The 16,684-nt window shown below is 37.5% G+C and overlaps 1 protein-coding gene across 2 annotated transcripts in view; it reads left to right on the top strand.

Annotated features, from left to right (window-relative positions):
- Positions 1 to 16,684, top strand: part of DENND1B (DENN domain containing 1B) — a 3,525,330-nt gene that overhangs the window by 1,762,591 nt on the left and 1,746,055 nt on the right. For both annotated transcript variants that reach the window (XM_044080248.1, XM_044080247.1), the window contains exon 5: positions 11,531 to 11,650. In XM_044080248.1, coding sequence (XP_043936183.1) covers positions 11,531 to 11,650 — 120 coding nt within the window. The remainder of the gene's footprint in view (positions 1 to 11,530; positions 11,651 to 16,684) is intronic.

The raw sequence follows: 16,684 nt of genomic DNA, 5'->3' as shown, positions 1-16,684 counted from the left end.
TGCATGGGTGCCATGAAGTTAGCCACCTCTGTTTTTAGGATCCCAAAGTTAGCTTTGGAGAAGTTTTTCATGCTGGTTACCTTTGCTGGGGAGGTGGGAGGGATGTGGATTTCCAAGGTGATTAGTTTCTGGTAGGATCTAACCAGGGAGGAGCTGACTGTTGATGTAGAGCAGTGGTCGCCCAAGTTAGGAATGACCAGGTCAAGGATGTTGCAACCTCTAGTGGAAGTAAGAATGAGCTGAACCAGGGCATTGGAATTAATGAACTCCAGGAAACATTGGGCAAGTGTGTTGGTACATGAGTAATTTAATTTACACAGTTAATGGAGGTGTATTTGAAGTTGCATAGTAAGAGAGTGTTAGGTTGGACCCTAATATTCTCCAGGGTGCTTAGGAATGTGGAGTGAGAGTCTTGAGACATGGTTGGGGACCTGTAGCAGGCTATGACCTGAATCGCTTACCCAATGTTAGCTGCACCTGAAGTATCTCTGCGTTATGTTGGGCTACTAGTCCAGAGGTGTGCACATCCTTTATGAATATGGAAACATCACCACCTTTGGAACTTCATTCCAAGTTCTGGGGCCGAAAGTTGTGGAATGAGTTATAGCCTGTTAGTGCAGGGGTGCTGTCTGCTGCCTTGAACCAGGTCTCTGTTGTAGCACAAATGTCGATTTTCTCCATTTTAAGGAGTGTCTTGAGCGAGTGCATTTTGAGATTTAGACTTCGTGTTGAACAACATGACCATCAGATTGTATTTGTTTGCAGCTGTTATAGTGGTAATTTGGTCTTTGGAACAGCGCCTAAAAAAGGCACTGTAGGGGTGGCAAGAGCCTTGGCCAGTATCCAGAAGCCCAGGGGTGACAGATGCAGGCCATCTCTAGCAAAGCATCAAGGTCTGTCAATCCTGTCATCCCAGGCAGACAGATACTGGATCCCCTTAGAGTGACACCAGAAACTTAGCCAGTTGTCGAAATCAATCATTTTCTGCTTGTACTGTGGTAAAATTCTGGGTGATGGTAGGATGCTGCTCAGGGCTAGGGTCATACACATCTGGGCTACATAATCCGAGAGCTCCTCCATCTCTCTTTTCATGTAGTCCAGGGAGGTACATCTCAGGTCATTCACACCCACATGTACAATGACAGAGTCATATTTGTACCTGTTGAGCGACCTGAGTGTGTGCATTGTGTCGGATCCTGGCACCTGACAGGCAGCTGACTGTTACTTTCTCCTTATTGAACCTAGTGAGTAGGACATTAGTGTGCCTCACTATCGAGTCACCTATGACTAGTGTGTTGGGCATGCTGTTTTGCCTTAGGGGCTTTGGTTGAGTAGCACACTGTTTAGGAGAGTTATGTGTCTCATGAGTAGTGTTGTGTTGTGGTGATCGAGTGCGTTTCTGCCTTGGAGGTCTCTGCTGCTTGAGTAGATTTTTACTGAGAGCCTCAGCAAAGGTGTGGTTTGTGTTTTTATGTGAAGGCAGTGCTGCTGTGTGTTCCATGTGGTGTTGTGCAAATGTTGGCCTTCTCCTCTTGACCAGCTATTCTGGTCTTGGCTGGAGAGTGCATGGCTTCCAATTTGGATATATAAGTGGATCTCTTGCAAGTCTGAGTGTTGGAAGGTAAGAAGAGAGGGTTGTCATTGTACATGAGGCAGTTGCTACATTGCCTCAGGATACCCAAGTTCACCAGGTTAATAAGAGAAAGCACGGGGAACTGACCTTTACACATGGCTGGAGGGGTGGGGGTTGATAATAAGTACTAGATCTGCTTCCTTGTAGAACGTTTAGTGCTGGTAGAACTGCTGGTGCTACAATAAATTGCTACAAGAAGTCTGGTAAAGTGCTAGACTAATAAGCTAGTATAAGTGCAGGAGAGGAGCGAACTAGTAGATCTAAGGGAAAAATTGAAGAGCAGACTCTGGCACTGCTCAGAAGCTTTCAGACAGTCCTGGATACAGCAAGTCTGTATCTGGACTAGACTAGTTACAGGAAAGGCGGGAAGCAAGAGCAAACACGGGCTTTTAAGCCAGAAGGTTGAAAGAAATGGAACAAACCTTCGAAAAGGCCAATAAACCACAAATCTGGGCCAGAAACCACTCCTTTTGTGGTAGATAGGCTACCTAGTGCTTACCACTCCCACTGATAAGCTAGAAGGCTTACCTTCAACACAGAAAGGCTTGGGGGGCTCAGAAGCTTACAGTCCTAGACACACCAAATCTGTATCTGGACTAGACAAGTTACAGGAAAGGGGGAAACGAGCACAAACACAGGCTTTTAAGCCGGAAAGTTGAAAGAAATGGAAGAAACTGCCGAAAAGGCCAGTAAACCACAAATCTGGGCCAGAAACCACTCCTCTTGTGGTAGATAGGCTACCTAGTGCTTACCACTCCCACTGATAAGTTAGAAGGCTTCCCTCCAACACAGAAAGGCTTGGGGGGCTCAGAAGCTTACAAACATTCCTGTATACAGCAAATCTGTATCTGGACTAGACTAGACTAGACTAGATCTTAGTGATCACCTGCTCACATACATCATGAAAGACAAAATTAATTGTACAAGCTTACCTATTTATAAGTCTATCAGATCCAAGAAAAACTTTGACCCAACTAAATTTCAACTTGAACTCAAATCATGTAACTGGACAAAACTAAAGTTCCTTCCCCTTGATGAGGCAGTGTCATCATTTAACAATTCATTCCTTACTATACTTGACTCGCATGCCCCTAAACGCTCAGTAAGAATTAAAACTCAACTAGCACCCTGGCTAACAACAGACACCAAAACCAAAATAACAACTAGAGACAAAGCGTGGGATAAATGGCGCACTACCAAACTACCCTAGATCGTATCAAATTCCAACAACTTAGAAATGAGACTAAAAAAGCCATCATACTAGATCAGAAAAATTACTTCTACAATCTGCAACATAAACATCAGAATAACCCTCAAAATACTGGGCAGGCATAAATAAACTTCTCCAACCAGGCAAATCCACTACTCCGACCCCAGGAACATTATCTGACAAGAGCCAAGAAGATATAGCCAATTCATTCAATACTTTCTTCACAGAAACCATCCAGTCATTAGCTAACCAACTTTCTCCTCCCCACACTTCTATCAACACTATACCCGACTCACCACTCTCTTTTAACTTCCAGCCAGTGTCCACATCCTTTATCAGATCCCTTTTGAAAAAACTGAAGCCAACCACCCTTTCAGCCGATCTTCTGCCGGCTGAATACCTGCAAATTGCTGCAGATGTCGTAGCCTACCCTATCTCAATCCTAATTAACAGAACCATAACCGAGGCCTCAATCCCCTCAATTTGGAAAATATCCTATGTTATTCCACTCCACAAAGGAGGTTCATCCACAGAACTATCCAACTATAGACCTATAGCCATACTATCACCACTTGCCAAAATTATGGAAAAGTGCATGCACAACCAACTAATGCTCTATCTAACCCAAAATAAACTACTCACAGACTCTCAACATGGATTCAGACCCCATCATAGTACAACCACTGCCCTCCTCTCTTTTACTGAAAACATTAATCTTAACTGGAATAATAAAAAAATATCCTCCACTCTCTTCCTGGACCTATCGAAAGCCTTCGATATGGTAAACCATCAGTTACTTCTACATACTTTAAAAACTCTGTATCTAGATACTCCAGCCCTTGACTGGTTTCAAGTTTACCTCACTGGGAGACAACAAGCAGTAATGTGGCAAAACAAGCTCTCCTGCCTACTACCAAATACCATAGGAGTTCCCTCAAGGTTCCATATTAGGACCTCTCCTCTTTTCAGTCTTCATAAACGACATCCAAACAGTCATCCCTGAAGCCACCTGCATTCAGTATGCAGATGACTCGACTATAATATGTTCCAATGCCTCTCGTGCAAATCTACTAACTACCACCCAACATAGCTTCACCAAAGTCGAAAACTGGCTTGCCAACCATCTCCTGATCTTAAATCCAAACAAAACCAAGTTACTTCTCTTCTACCCAACCAATAGATCTCCGACTGAAAACTTCACTATAAAATCCAATAATGGGACCATCATCTCCCCAGACACCTATACAAAGCTATTAGGAGTAAACATTGACAATAAACTCAGATTTGATATACATATCAACCAAGCCATTAAGTCAGTCAACAAGAAACTTGGGACCCTATATAGAATTAAAGCCTTCCTTACCCCGAATGCCAGGGCAGCCACAGCCCGTTCACACCTTCTCTCTACCCTACTATATGCCTCTCCTGTCCTCACTCACCTTAACAAATCTGATCTGGCCAAGCTCATCCTGCTATAATCACATTGCCAGGTTCGTTACAGGCCTACCCTACAGAACACACCACTGTACTAACCTGAAAAAGCTTGGATGGATAGAATTCCCACACCTTCTTCACCAGTCCCAACTCATAGAGGCCTTCAAAATCCTTAAACAACCTGAGAATACCCCAGCACTAAAAAACTTAATGACTCCCTACTCCAATCTAAGCTGCCTTCGCTCAGCAAACAGACTCCTTGTCCAAACAACTAAATCTCTCAACCTAGGTGGTGACGCGCTATTTGCCAACACCACTGGTAAAATATGGAACTCTCTCTCAAATAACATCACGCTTGCAACTTCTCTAAGCCAATTCAAAAATAGTCTAAAACTCCACTTCAAGTCACACTGGCTATGTCCTTGCTCAAACCCAGACTAGCTCTGTGCCATTAACTAAAACATAAACAACTAGCTAAGATGATAAGTACTTTGTATACTGTGATAAAGAAATATGTATCCTGTCTAACTCTATGTCATTATACTGCCTACCGTCCTTGCTAATATGTTATTAATGTTACATTTGTAGTAATCTCAGAAATAGTAATGGCAGTCTTGTACTTGTATGTAAATAGCCTATGTTTTTATTAAGTTCTTTCAGCTCATTTACTGTACCTAATTATCAATGTAACTCTGTTGGAGCTTTTCTCCCCGGGCCTCCTCTGAAAAAGGACATGTATCCAGTCGGACCATCCCGGTTAACAAATGTAAAATAAATAAATAAATAAATAGTTACAGGAAAGGATGCAAGTGCAAATGCAGGCTTTTAAATCAGAAAGTTGAGAGAGATGAATAAACTCCAGTAACTACAATTTCTAGGCCCAGAAACCACTCCTTATGTGGTAGATAGGTTACCTGGTGTTTACCACTCCCACTGATAAGCTAGAAGTCTTCCCTCCAACACAGAAAGGCTTGGGGGGGTGGGCGCAGGAGCTTACAAACATTCCTGGATACAACAAATCTGTATCTGGACTAGACTAGTTACAGGAAAGGGGGGAAACAAGTGCAAATGTGAGCTTTTAAATCAGAAAGCTAAGAGAGAGAAATGGAAAAACTGCCGAAATGGGCAGTAACTACAATTTCTGAGCCAGAAACCACTCCTTATGTGGCAGATAGGTTACCTAGTGCTTACCACTCCCACTGATAAGCTAGGCGGCTTCCCACCAACACAGAAATGCTTGGGGGCTCAGGAGCTTGCAAACAGTCCTGGATACAGCAAATCTGTATCTGGACTAGACTTGTTACAGGAAAGGGGGGGGGGGGACAAGCTTAGATTTTTTTTAGTAAACTGGAAAAGGAGAAAGCTGGAACAGAAGGTAATTCAAGGTTAAGAATCTAAGTGGGTTGGCCTTCACAAATGTTCTCTCTCATTTAGGTAGAATGAACACTAGACTGGGAGGAGAGTCCCAGATCAAATATACAGTATGGGCGGGGAACTGCAGAGCCACCAAGTATAAGAACAAGACAACAATAGGTAAGGGGGGTAGGAAACTGTTACAGCTACTAGCTGTAGCCACTAAATTAAAGTTTTAAACAGATAAAGGAGCAAGGAGACTCTAGAGAATGCTTTTAACTACAAACAAATCAGTTATATGATAACTGACTAGAACACAGAAACCTCAAAAAATCAAAAATGCACAGAAAAGCATGGCTAGAGCACTCACAAATGGAAAATACAACTCAGTATGAAAAAGCAGTTTATTGTTAAGTAATTCAGTAAACATGCAATCAGAATAATGAAACAGCATCTAGCAATGAAAAATACAGTTGAAACAGTACAAAACAGTACATAAATGCAGTGAAACAGTAAAAAAAGCTTTATAGAAGTGCAAAATTAAGTAGATTAACTATATAGCACAATTATAAACATTACAAAAGTGCAATTCAATGAAATAAGTGCAATAAATAACTTATCCTGCTCTTGGAATGTTAAGGAATTTCTGCTTAGTCTCAGTAATGAATCACCATCCACAGTCTGGTAAATACAAGCACAACCTTTTGCAGGCACAGGGTTTATATACCAGAAAGGATGGAAGAGTCAAGAAGATCGAATTACTACTCAGTCCTACTAGTCCCTGCTATTACCCAATCAGTCGTGGTGTAGAAGGTCAGGAAACACTGTTATTCTCAGTAATAATGAAGACAGCAGACTATCAGCAGAAAATGGCTACCAGAAACAAAGGAAACTCAACAAATAAAACTTCCAGGCCTGGACAACAGCAGGCCTCTCTCAAGATTATGCCACCTGAGCAGAACACAGAAACCTCATGATAAATGCATAGAAAGAGCACTCACAAAGATAAAATACAAGTTTCAGTATGGAAAAGCAATTTAGAGTTTAGTAATTTAGTAAAAATGCAATTATAGTAATGCACACTATCATAGCTACTAGTTGTAGCCACTAAATGAAAGTTTTAAACAGATAAAGGAGCAAGGAGACTCTAGAGAATGCTTTTAACTGCAAATAAATCAGTTACATGATACCCGACTAGAACACAGAAACCTCAAAAAAATCAAAAATGCACAGAAAAGCAGATAGAGCACTCACAAACAGAAAATACAACTCTAAGTATGAAAAAGCTGTTTACAGTTAAGTAATTCAGTAAACATGCAAGCAGTATCTAGCAATGACAAATACAGTTAAAACAGTATAAAACAGTACATAAATGCAGTGAAACGGTAAAAAAGCTTTATAACCGTGCAAAATGTAGTAGATTAATTGTATAGCACAATTATAAGCATTACAGAAGTGCAATTCAGTGAAACAAGTGTAAGAAATAACTTTAACCTGCTCTTGGAATGTTAAGGAATTTCTGCTTAGTCTCAGTAATGAATCACCACCCACAGCCTGGTAAAGGACGTATCAGATGAGCTACATTGTTACTGGCATATGGGGAGAGAGAAAAATGGCATTTTAAACTGATCTTGAAGAGATATATAAATATCCTGCAAGTACTGAGAATTTTTAAGGGGGAGTCTTAAGATGGAGGACATATTTTTCTTGTCAAAATAAGCCTTGTTCTCTTTTTAACATAATTTGTAGTCTAGTAGTAAAGTCATTGGGGATCTGAGATTTTCTGTAGTGCTGAAACTGAATGATTTTTTGAACAATGTTAGTTTGTTTGTGTCTTTCGGCTTTTCCTGATTAGGGGTCGCCACAGCGGAACTCCGGTCCGCTAATGATTGGTAGTTTATTTTTACATGCCGAGTTACCAGCCCTGTCGCACAACCTTCAACTAAGGTACACCCATTCACGCATGTCTCCACGCAAAAGACGCTCTAGCTGAGAATCGAACTGGACAGCGTCTTACTGTGAGCTCTAGCTGAGAATCTAACCGGACAGCATCTTACTGTGAGGCGACAACGCTACCGCAGCACCACCATCATCTTCTAAACTTTCAACTAGCCCCTCCATTTTTAACAGTGACTCATCTGCAAAGCGTAATCTTATCTCTCTCTCGTAAACAAGCAAGCTGTCAAATTGTAAAAGTTGTGGAAACACAATAATGTTAAGCAGCTAGTTGCAGAAAACTGTAAATATTTATAAATGTAAATACTGTATTGTTTCTTCTGCTGTTTTGTTGGCATTATGTAAATATTGCACTGTAGTCTCTTCTGTTATTACAATTGTATTACAAATCACAATTTACTGTGCATGTCCTGTTATTGGAGCTGTTCTCCCTGGGCCTTTGTTGAACGTGTGTTCTATGCCCAGTCGAACTTTACTGGTAAACAAATGTCAGATAAAGAAACTTGAAAAGCTTTTTCATTGTAACATACTGTGCAGTCCACATGCATGGAGCATCTGTTATCCTTGCAATGATTGCTAATATAACCATATTATCATTGTATGTTTAAAAAGTACTCTTAAAGCAGCCCAGTGTAACACAGTCAATGCTTATATTCAGTTATCAGTAAAATACTATTCTTAAGTATGGAAATACAAGTATCACAATCGTCTATTCTATTTAGTTTTGATCCAATGTTTAACATTGCTTATTAAACAAAAAACAGTTAAACACACAAATTGACTATATTATAACATAATTTGAGGTCAGAAGTTAATAAGTGACCATATTATTGTATTTAAATTATCCTACAAGTCTTACCAACTTTGACCAGTAACTTCTTACCTTGTATTAGAATCTATTTTATTAAATAGGTATAGATCGTAGGTATTTTGTTTCATGTCAACAACTTCTTCAAGCTTAAACTCTCATCTAGCATACCATACAGTCCATTTTCTTACAATAATGTTCTGCCTTTGGTCTCTAATAGTTTTCATTTCCTTATTTTTAATTTTTGTATTCATTTTAACCTGTATTATTTGGTTTGTTTTTGGTTGTCCAGTTTCTAGTTATAGCTTTCTTAGCTGCTATCAGTACTAAAGACAGCAATGCTTTCACTTGTTTAGCGTATGTTATTTTACCCTAACTCAACAAAAACATCTATACACTACTGTTAACTATTGCCCCCAAGTATAAGACTTAGCAGCATTTCAAGTAATTTTTATACTGAAGCAAATCCTTACTTTCCTAGAATTTATGATCTTAAGAATCTCTTCCTGAGCCATCACATCTCCAGCATATACCTCTTGTCTGTGGAAACATGTTTAAAGTCTCATATGAGTAAAGAAATATATATGTGAAAATTTCTGTAAAAAATTGTGAATTTTCTGAATTTAGTTGCATATCTAGGATTAAGACATATTCCCTCCACTGTTCATCTGTAATATTTTCATTTAATCATTTACTCCATAGTTTTACTTTTGTGCTGCATTGTCTTCTTGAATGTAATATTGCCTTACGTGCTCCACTTATTATTGTTTTCCAGTCTACCATTTCTGTTTTAGACTCTATTGTAATATCTGCTATTTGTTGTTTTAACAGAATTACTTTCCAGCCTCTTCTTATCTTCCCTAGACTGTAATATTAGACTCATGTATACAAGTTGAATAATAACCCCAGCATGTCTAGCTTTTTCCATTTTATTATTGCATCTTCTTTTAATTATCTGCACCCAAAATCTTGGTTATTTGTTCTTTCTTCTCCAATTTCTCACTGTGTTCTCTCTTGTGCCTTTCTTATTACTACATATAATATAACATATTGGCATTATTCTATCTTTCCATGGCCTAACCTCCTTTAACATAAATATGTGCTTAATTCTTTTATGTGTATAATCATTTAATTTCCTAGAGTTGCCTGTGATCCTGTTGTTACCTTGTGGGGCATTATGACTATCATGTACTCCCATATGGGATGTAGTTCATATCATGAATAAAGCATCATAATGTAAGATGTGTAACTTTATTGTATGCCTCCAAATCTAGAAGCCCCAAACTACCCTGTTCCTTAGTCAATGTCAGATTTTCCCATTTCAGTCTTTCTCTATTATTACAAAAAACACTTTAATTTCCTTTTTCATATTCTTCCATACCTGGTCACTTAGTTGATATGTATAAGTACTGACCTACATAAAGAATCCAGGGGGAGCAAAAACAAACATCTTAATTGCTTGTAACTTATTATCATGTCCATAAATATTTTATAATCTTTTGAGTGATTTCTTCCCACATTTCTTTAGCTGCTTGCTCAACATCTTGTTTCAACCAAATCCCAAAGTATTTCATCTTTTCATGAACCCACAAAAAGGCGAACCTGCTTAATTACTATAACCTTTGTATGTTACTGTACTATTAAAGTATGTCATTTAATCAAATATGATGTTTATTTTATGGTCTGCTTTTGAAACACACAGTTGTTATCTGCAGAAAGCACTGTTTTTTTTTAGTATTTCTCCATTTATATCCAATTATGTTTGATTATCTTATGTCCCTGGCTAATGGTTTTAAATATAAAGCAAAGATTATTGGTGAAAGTGGGCATCCTTGCCTAATGTTTCTGTAAGGCTAAGCACTTTTGGCAGCCCATTGTCAAAACTATCTGCTAGCTTGACCTGCTCTATAAATATTAATGTTGTCTATGTTTCTGGAAATCCAAATGCATCAAGGGAGCTCTTCAAAAATTCCTAACTCATTCTGTCAAATGCTTTCTCAGCATTCAAATATGTTAACATTACTGTATTGTTATTATTATTATTGTCCAGTGCATCCTTTTCAATCTTAGGGTTCCGTTTATATTATCAAATGTTTCAAAATAGCAGCAATAAAAGTCCAAAGTTGATAAAATACTCTTGGCCCAAACAATCTAAATGAAGTATAAAAAGAAAGAGAGTATACCACAGGTAAAAGCACTTTAATGCACACTAAAACAATTAAAAAGGCGGTAAGCGCTTTCACAGTCCAGGTCTGAAGAAGCAGTTGTGAAAACAGACTGTGAAAGCGCTTACCAGCTTTTTAAATGTTTTAGTGTGCATTAAAGTACTTTTAGCTGTGGTATACTCTTTATTTTTATATTTCATTATCAAGCGTTTGCCTACTTTCTATGAATCCACATTGATTCAGTTCTTCTGAATAGCTTGTCTTGAGGAAGCTCTTTAAATCACAGGTGGTCCCTTAAACATATTTTGCTACTTATGCAGGACCGTGCTTGCTAAGGGTAATGTGGGAGGCATTACAGAGATTGAATGGCAAGAAAGTTATGTTTATGTATTAATACTGTAGGCAGTGATGAGATTGTCTTTAAGTGTTGTTGCTGTGTGAAACATGCAAAGGTTTAAGTTTGCTTTCTTCCTTGTGCTAATATTTTGCATTAGAGTCATGGAAGAGTACAATGTAATGATTGAAGCAACTCTGAGGAATTAGAAATGGTCTAAATCTGCATAGCTTGTTTTACTTAGCATTTGCTTTGGGGTGGGCACATGGTAACATTTAATTATCATTTTTTTTAATGCAGTACATTATTTATAGGAATTTTATTCTGTGGCTCTTGCCCAAATTGTTGGGATTTTTCTGTATAAAGGTATATTTCCTCTACATCTTTATCAATATTTCAGATGTCTTATAAAGTACAAGGGTGAGGTGATTCAGCTTCTTTCTGCTGTATGTACAGGCATCCAGGAAGGAAGAAAACAGATGATAGTGATTTGAGAACGTTTTAATCGCAAAATTTATTTTGAAAGGCAGATACTTCAGTTTTATTTTATTTTTTATAAAACATATATGGTAACTAGTACATACAGACATTGTTTATCATTTAATGGTTGTAATTATAACTATTTTATCATTGGCAGGGTCTCCCAGAATCAAGTTGGACAGCATTTCACTTTTGTCCTTACAGATCTTGATGGCAAACAGAGGTTTGGATTCTGTCGGCTAACATCAGGAGGGAGGATCTGCCTCTGTATTCTCAGGTAGGTGTTGGATTTTACTATCATCCATCTATTTTTGTAGATCAGTAATGCAGTTCAGTGTCTTGTATAAAAAAAACAGCTCCTGCCCCAAGGGCATTAGACGTTCTTCATACCCATTGATAGCAGATTAGCACACAGCTATCGAAGCCTGAGGCTGTCCAAGAATTAAAGTTGTAGTGTGATATGTGCATATACTTTTTTTCTATTTTATATCCTATATACTTAGCTCTTCATTGCTCATAATGTGTATACTTCAAATGAACTAGTAAACAAGACTGAAACAAAACATCTGTCTTTTGTGGCCAGTTGGTTTTAAGGATTTCTGCCCTAAAAATTCCTGTCTTGCTTCTTTTGCCTTTGTTATTCTGGAGGGTTCTTCTGACTGCAGTGGGATATTGCTGTAAAAGAAAGAGTCTTTCTGACATATGTAGTGGACCTTCTAACATGAAGTGATGAAATATTGTGAACCATGGGATCACTTTATAAAGTGAGTGTTTATGTTCTTGACTTTAACTATGAGGGAAGTTAACTCTAAGATATGTATTCTGTATTTTCTCTGAGATTTGTCTAATGAAATGCACTGTACAGCAGATGAAACTCCTTCATGGTCCTTGAAAGAACAAATCAAGCCAGAATTCATCACATCAGCCACCCTTAGCAGTCTTATAGTTCATGCAATGTATTACATCATGGAAGGAGCTGCACATGTGCTAGGGATCAGCATTTTTGTTTGCCATCACTACATGCTGCACCTTGCAACCTTCACAGAGGATACCAAGGTGACATTTGTAGCTACACCCTTTTTAAGGGTTCCCTTTGGTTTGTGCCAGAAGTTGATGCAGAAAAAAGGGCAAATCCATTCATCCGTGAGAATATTTCAACCTCCATAGAGCATCTTTTATAGAAAGTGAACGAGTTAGCATCATACTTAGTTTTGTTGTGGCCCTCAACTTCTGAACAGTGAAAGTGAAGAGCCTGCCTCCAACTCCTATCAGCAAGGTCACTGACCCAGAGGCTGAGGTAGAATGTAGTACTCAGGAGGTTGATTCCACAGCCAACGTATTCTGCTTGTCATTCTAATCTCTAATGAGTAGTGTGTGTGTGTGTGTGTGTGTGTGTGTGTGTGTGTGTGTGTGTGTGTGTGTGTGTGTGTGTGTGTGTGTGTGGTGTGTGTGTGTGTGTGTGTGTGTGTGTGTGTGGTGTGTGTGTGTGTGTGTGTGTGTGTGTGTGTGTATTTATAAAAATCTATCTGCAGTTTTATTCCATCATCTCACTTCGGCCTTTGCCAGATGTCCCACCCCATCATAAAAAGTTCATAAGGAAGAAGGTGCACAGACTCCTCATGAAGAGAATTGTCTAGGAAGTCTAGGCAGAAGTTGCTAGAAGATGGGAGTCCTCAGAACTTTCCTTGTCCTTGTTGTTTAAATCAAACCATTCTTAAGGAGTCGTCCTGCATAGTTATCTTTCAGCCAGTCTTGTCAAATGGAGATTGGATGTCCTCAATAGATCTCAAGACAATCCAGATTTTTTATTCTTTTTTTTTGCACTTCAGAATTGGAATCAACCATTAGCGATTTCAGATCAACCTTTAAAATCACCACAACTCCAGGGTGTTCCTGAAATTTATGCTTGCCATAGAACTGCATCTGAGCTGCAATGACAAAATCCTCCTAGAGAGACATTAAAACATTTTGCTACAGTTATCTAAGCTTGCAGCCACACTGTAGCTTATCTTAAAAGGCTTTTCATTTGACACAATTTATATACAACTTTTACCTCTAGACAGTATTCAAAATAGTCTACAAACGCTAAAGTGTTTCTGCTATCAGTACATCAACCCACAGTACAGCTGTGCTTTTGAAGGGTGACATTCTATTTGGTGAGTAGGGTTTCATCAGAAAGAGAAAAGTCTGGTTTAGTCAGTTCCCTGTTTTGTTAAAATGTATACATTGAAAAAGGCAAGATAATGGAACATTTGGGATAACAGACTGTCTACATAAAACAAACTGGAATATAAAATGTCTACTCTAGGGGCTATTAGAGTGATTCTAGTGGATTTGGACTACAATGCTTATGAAGTGAATTATGTAGAGCAAATCAATAAGGTTTTCAGCTTATTGTTTTTTGCACAGAATCTGCACATCCACCTTGTATCTGCTTGAGTTTTCTGTGAGTGATGCAGATTCCTCCGACATCTCATATACCATATGCTGCAATTGAACTGGTAAACCCACCGAACTGTGTGCATTTTTTATCTTTCAGATTGCTCATAGATGTGTATGCTACATATGAATTCATGTGTGTGCATGCAAGTGTATCCATACTTTTAAAGACCATGGCTAATTGCAGTTTTCATTACTTGTTTTCCTGCATAAAACCTAATATGGCAATTTGTTTTTGCAAGAGCAAAGAATTCTGAGAACCACATTCTTGTACTCCTTATATCATATATGATATATATGCTTGCCACAACATCTCATATTCTCATAGGCATATACCACACCATCAGTCAGATAGACAATAAGTAACTTACTGCATTTCCCACTACTTGCTCCCTCTCTTTCTAAGAGGACCTGAGGAGTTAGATTAGAATGATTTTACAGATTCCCATCCATTCATTGAGGGTGAATTTAAAGAGCATTAGGGAGCTTCATTATTTTATATGGATATGTCTTATGGGAAGGGGTTCTATGCTGCCAGCGGTTTTGTTAATATTATGATTCATCTATAGATCCTTAGAACAGGTATTGGTAGTGTTAACCTGTTTTGCAACCAGGTTAAGTATAGCAAGATTATTTGCCTTGTAAGCTAAATAAAGGCTGCCATGTAGAGTCTGTAGGAGATGCACTTGAGTGGCAGGGCTATTAAACATTCTCTGTATTTTCTTGGTGAGGAAATCTATGTTTTTTTTTTAGCTGGTCAATCTGCCTGGATAGGTGCACCTTGGAAGATACTTCTTTATCCCTGTCATTGTCCTTTTTAACTAGTGGGTGCTTTCCTGAGTTATTTATTTTGTTTGATCATTTCCTTATATGCTTAACTACTGCAGAAGGATTATCGGTTGAGGCCTATCTAATGTTTCTTGAGAATGTTGGTTTAGATTATATTCATACTTCACATGCACTCAGGTTGTGTAAGACAACTTCTCAAAATTCAAATGCATAAAATAAGTGTCTAATCAAGCAGAGCCACACATATTTTTCAAAAGAAAAGGTTAAACCTTGAAATTGAATTGCGTCAGTCCTTGTTAGAATCCACAGCACCCAAAATAAATTGTGAATTTTTTTCTTTTCTTTTCTTTTTTTTTTTTTTTTGTATACTTAATTTGGATAGCTTGAAGTATATGATTAGCCATATTAGTAGACCTCCAAATTGAAATGGATGAACTAACAATAAAAGATACATCAATGAGTATTTATTTAGTATTTTTGAATAATATTCTTTATTCTGAATTCAACAAAGCTATTGGTCTTTAACTTTCTTGATCTTTTGCAGTTTTTTCAGTAAAACTGTTGTGCAATAGATCACTTGGAATACCATTATTGGATAAAGATTCATAAAGATTATTCGTATAAGGAAGTAAAACTACTTGAAATTCAGTGTAAAATTCAAAAGGGTAGACTGTCAGAGCCAGAGAGATTTTTATAAGGTGCTGATATAGTTATTTCTAAAAACTGGGGTCCTATAATTGCCAAAAGGGGAATTCTAAACTGTAAAGATTAATGTACTGCAAAATATCATTCAGATTTATAGATAAAGAATTTGGACTTTCTTTAAAGGTATTCGAGAAGAATAAAATTAAAAACAATAGCTTTACTGAAATAAATTAACAAACCCTGGCACCTCTGCAAAACATTCAAGGGGGATGAGTCAAACATTGTCCGAACACATTAAATACATAGTTAATGACATCAGTGCAACAAATAATTAAATATTTCTATCTTAATTTTTTTTTTACATCCAATAACCTGTTAGGATTGCTTGTGTAATATAATTAAAAATGTTCAGCAACCTTGTTGTCTTTCTTAGCTATCTTAATTTACATTGAGTCATTTAGTATATTTGAGTAGAAAGATTGAAACTATTTTAATATTTTGGTTATATCTGAAGTTTCCCTGTCTGATGTTTTATTAGGTTGAAAGTATAAAGATTACAAGTCCTGATTTAAGAGTGTTTGAGAAAATGTGACCCCAACTTCTGCATCAAAATAACTATTTTTCTATTATCATAGAAAGTTTATTTTGCACATTATATGGAAAGGGTTTTGTTCATAATCTCTCATTTGTATCCAACATGTTTTTCATAATTAACTTTCATCATAGATTGTTTTGTGAGATTAGTAAGTCACACTGGGCTTTTCTTGTAATTTTTTTTAACAAAATGCCAAATATATGTACCTGGAATACAGTCCATTGCTTTGTAATGGTATTGTATTTAAATAATTATAACCAAAGTATTCTTGGATGTTCTTAGTAACCTCATTCCTGAATATTGATAGCACCTTATGATTAAAAGCTGCATTTTTGTGGAATGTTAGATGAATGAGTCATGGGCACATGTAAAATTATAGGTGAATCACCTGATAAAATATTTGGGTCCGTGGTCATAATGGTAGGAAAGATTCTGAAAGGAAATAATCAGTAAAGGTAATTTTTTTTCTTTATCTCTAAGTGTGTGTAACCTGGGTCTTACTTTTTTCTAAAATTCCAGAAATCTGTTAAAGTAAAAAAGAAAGGAAGTAGGTCAGCTTAATACTCTTGTGTTGGTCTTATCAACCAAATGTAAAATTATAGGTGTATGACCTGATACAATATTGGCTTTATGGTCATAGGGGTAGGCAAGATTCAGAAAGAAAATAATCAGTAAATGTAACTTTTTTCTTCCTATCTAAATGTGTGTAACCTGGGTCTTACTGTTTCCTAAAATTCCAAAAATCTGTTAAATTAAAAAGGAAGTAAGTCAGCTTAATGCTCCTCAGTCTGTGTTTGTCTTATCAACCAAATGTAAAATTATAGGTAAATGACCTGATAAAAT

The sequence above is a fragment of the Protopterus annectens genome, chromosome 8.part0 (genome assembly GCF_019279795.1).
Source record: "Protopterus annectens isolate FY-2018-M chromosome 8.part0, PAN1.0, whole genome shotgun sequence".
NCBI classification, from domain to species: Eukaryota; Metazoa; Chordata; order Ceratodontiformes; family Protopteridae; genus Protopterus; species Protopterus annectens.
Note: the sequence above shows the minus strand (reverse complement) of the source record. Positions and strands in the feature narration are given on the sequence as shown.